Source organism: Hydra vulgaris, chromosome 10 (assembly GCF_038396675.1).
Source record: "Hydra vulgaris chromosome 10, alternate assembly HydraT2T_AEP".
NCBI lineage: Eukaryota > Metazoa > Cnidaria > Hydrozoa > Anthoathecata > Hydridae > Hydra > Hydra vulgaris.
The window spans coordinates 40,893,335-40,896,374 of NC_088929.1; the positions used below are offsets into that span (position 1 = coordinate 40,893,335).

At 31.2% G+C, this 3,040-nt stretch overlaps 1 protein-coding gene across 1 annotated transcript; it reads right to left on the bottom strand.

Moving 5' to 3' along the window:
* Nucleotides 1-1,635, bottom strand: LOC136086348 (tigger transposable element-derived protein 4-like). The gene has a single exon (XM_065808643.1). It carries the CDS (start codon nt 1,633-1,635, stop codon nt 1-3), a length of 1,635 nt encoding a protein of 544 aa, XP_065664715.1.
* Nucleotides 1,636-3,040: the final 1,405 nt, after the last annotated feature.

The following is a 3,040-nucleotide window of genomic DNA, read 5'->3' on the forward strand; positions in this document are numbered from 1 at the left end:
TCATTTGTGAAAGTCAAGTTGTGAAGCAGCTTTTGGTTTACATTGTTTTTTATTCCTAAGCAAGTAATTCTTAGTTTCTTTCTTATCTTTTGTGGAGACTTTTTGTTGATTTTTGGTTTGCTTCAAAATTTTCTTTTCTTTTGACAAACGAATTTCATTTCTGACAGGAGTATCAGTCAAGATCCTTGTTTTTAACTGCCTACTTTTAACATTTTTTTTTCTGGCAGATGCTTTTGGGTAAGGTTTTAAAACCTCAGGTGAGATTATAGAAGCAACACTTGTTGACACTTTGTTTAAAATACTTGTTTCAATATTTACTATAGTTATTTCAGACTCTATGTGATTAACATGTGCTGGTATCATTTCAGATTCCATGTTGTTGACAGGAGTGATAGTAACTGTATCTGGAGCAGCTCTATCTGTAACTGATGATGGTAAATATTCGTCATCTTTGAAAATTTCAGAATTGAATGGCTCAATGCCAGCTACTCTAAATCCTGTCTGTATATTAGATGGTGAGAGAGCTTTTGTATACGGTCCTCGAACTATTGAAACAATATCATAAATGGTCATTGGTCTTGGGTTTGAAACCATCCAATTATCACATGCAGAATTGTAAAACCTTTTCAATGGTCCAAAAACAGTTCTATCTAATGGCTGCAATTTATGGCTGCAATGGGGAGGAAAGCTTATCATTGTAATTCCGTGTTGAATTGCAAGCTCCAAGCCTTTAACAGAAATATGACTTTCATGACTGTCGAGAAGTAACAAAACTGGAGATTCCTGAGAACAGTTTGAATATTTAACAAAATGTTTAATCCATTCTATGAAAATTTCTGAGTTCATCCAACCAGAAGGATTTGCAAATCCCACACATCCAGGAGGTCCTTCCTTAATCATGTAATCATGAAACTTTACCCTAGGAAAAATAAATAATGGAGGAATGGAATTTCCAATAGCATTAGAGGCACAACATGCAGTTACCAATGTTTCTCGTTCTGCAGATGTGATTCTTCCAACTTGTTTGCTTCCTCTACCAGCTAAAACCTTTACTGGCTTTTGAACGGTTGTTAAACCAGTTTCATCAACATTATATATACAGTTAGGATTATATTTATATCGATTTCTTACCGTTTTAAGATTTTGAAAAAACTCTCTTACAGTGTGTTTGTTAAAAGCTGTTGATCGAGCGAAGCTCGTTGCTTCAGGTGTTCGTAGAGACAACTCTGGTTGTCTTTTCATAAAACCTTGCAACCAATCAATGCCTGCAATTTTATTTTTGATCCATGATGATGGGCATATCTTATTGTTTTTTAAAGCAAATTCATATGCCAATAATCGCGTTGACCTAGTTGAAAGGCCATAGTTCATTTTTGATGCAATTAGTAAATAACTTGATAAACTTTTTTCATCTTCTGCTGTAAAAACTTGTCTATTGTTGTAGTTAGGCTTGAAAGCTTCATTTGGATTAAGCCTCTTTTTACGACAATATCTTTTTAAAGTCATTCTATCTATGTTAAACTGACGTGCTACAACATTCAGTTGTGTTCCTTCTAAAACTTTATTAACAGCTACTTTCATTGTTTCACTTGGTATAGCAACTTTATTTGTTTTTTTAATTCTATTTCTAACCATTTTAAGATCTGTAAAAAAATATATCAATAAAAACATATATTTTTAATAAATGCTAATATTTAACATAATAATAATATGTTAAATATTATTCTTTTGATATTATAAAATAATAGTATTATTATTACTAGCTTATAACATAAGTAGATTTAAAAAATGAAATGCTAAAAGCTATTGTTTGTTTATATATAGTTTTTTTTTAAATTATAAATACAATTCCATTCGTTTAACTGTATTGCTTATAAACAAAAACATGGGGCACTTCGTCTTCTATGGGGCACTTTGATCCTCCGATCAATGGGCCCTGCATAGTCAAAGATCAATGTACCCCAATAGGTATAGGTAACATATTGATAGCAATATCTACTGTATAAATTGCAGCCAAATAAAAATTATATATTATATTATACACCTAACACTTGCAAATTTAAAATAAAATTGTTGTTAACCCATACAGACATCTAAATAAAAATACATTTGAATTATAGTACGATTTAAAAAAATCACTTTTTATGACGAAAAACAATATTTTCTTTATTTTTTTTGACGCTGATAACCTTATGAAAAAATATTACGAATAATCAATTAGGGAAGCATAATGGTTAATTAAATTGCAACCTCACTTCTAGTAAGGCAAAAATGAACGAGTAAAAGCCAAAAGATTATACTGCCCCGGCGATCAATGCGCCCCCATCTCCCCTACTTAGTTCTTGGTGGTCGACCCGTGCTAGAAGAAGATGTAGAATTTTTATTCTGTATGGCTTTTTTAACTGCAGTAAAATCAATTAAATTAATTTAATTGTCAAGATATTTAGCATTGTACTTAATAAATAAAGGTTTTACGCGCTTACAGATATTCCAGCGCAATTTAAGATGTGGTAAAATAATGGGGTTGCAATACTGAAGGTCTTTCTCAATTCCGGTATTAAAAAATGTTAATCTCAGGATCCCGGGATTTAAAAACAGTATAACATCTAAATAGTATTAAATAAAATAAAAACAGTACACTTTTAACTAAAAATATATTTATAAAATGAACGCAGCTTACATTACACTGTTACCTGCATGAAAGAAAAACATGTTAAGTAATGAAAAGAAATTTTTTTTTAGAAATAAGGAAATATATTATGTTCTATGTGCTTCATGCGACTCAAGGAAGCACAACGCGTACAAAGTTTCATCGCCCAAACGCTTACGAGCGTTTTAAACAGTCCAGCGGAACGATTACGAGTGTATTAAACACTAATTGACAATGGAGAGGGGGTGTTAAGGCCAAAATGGTGTCAACTTAAATTATTTTTTTAATTTTAATGAGCAGATTTTAACGGTATTTACATCTACTAAATGGTATAGAAATGATATTTTGTTTGTGGGGAAATTAATATTCAATGCAGGGAATTTAATATCA

What these genes read in the sequence shown, in the direction of transcription:
- LOC136086348 (XM_065808643.1), bottom strand. Translation starts at nt 1,635, where the DNA reads ATGGTTAGAAATAGAATTAAAAAAACAAATAAAGTTGCTATACCAAGT.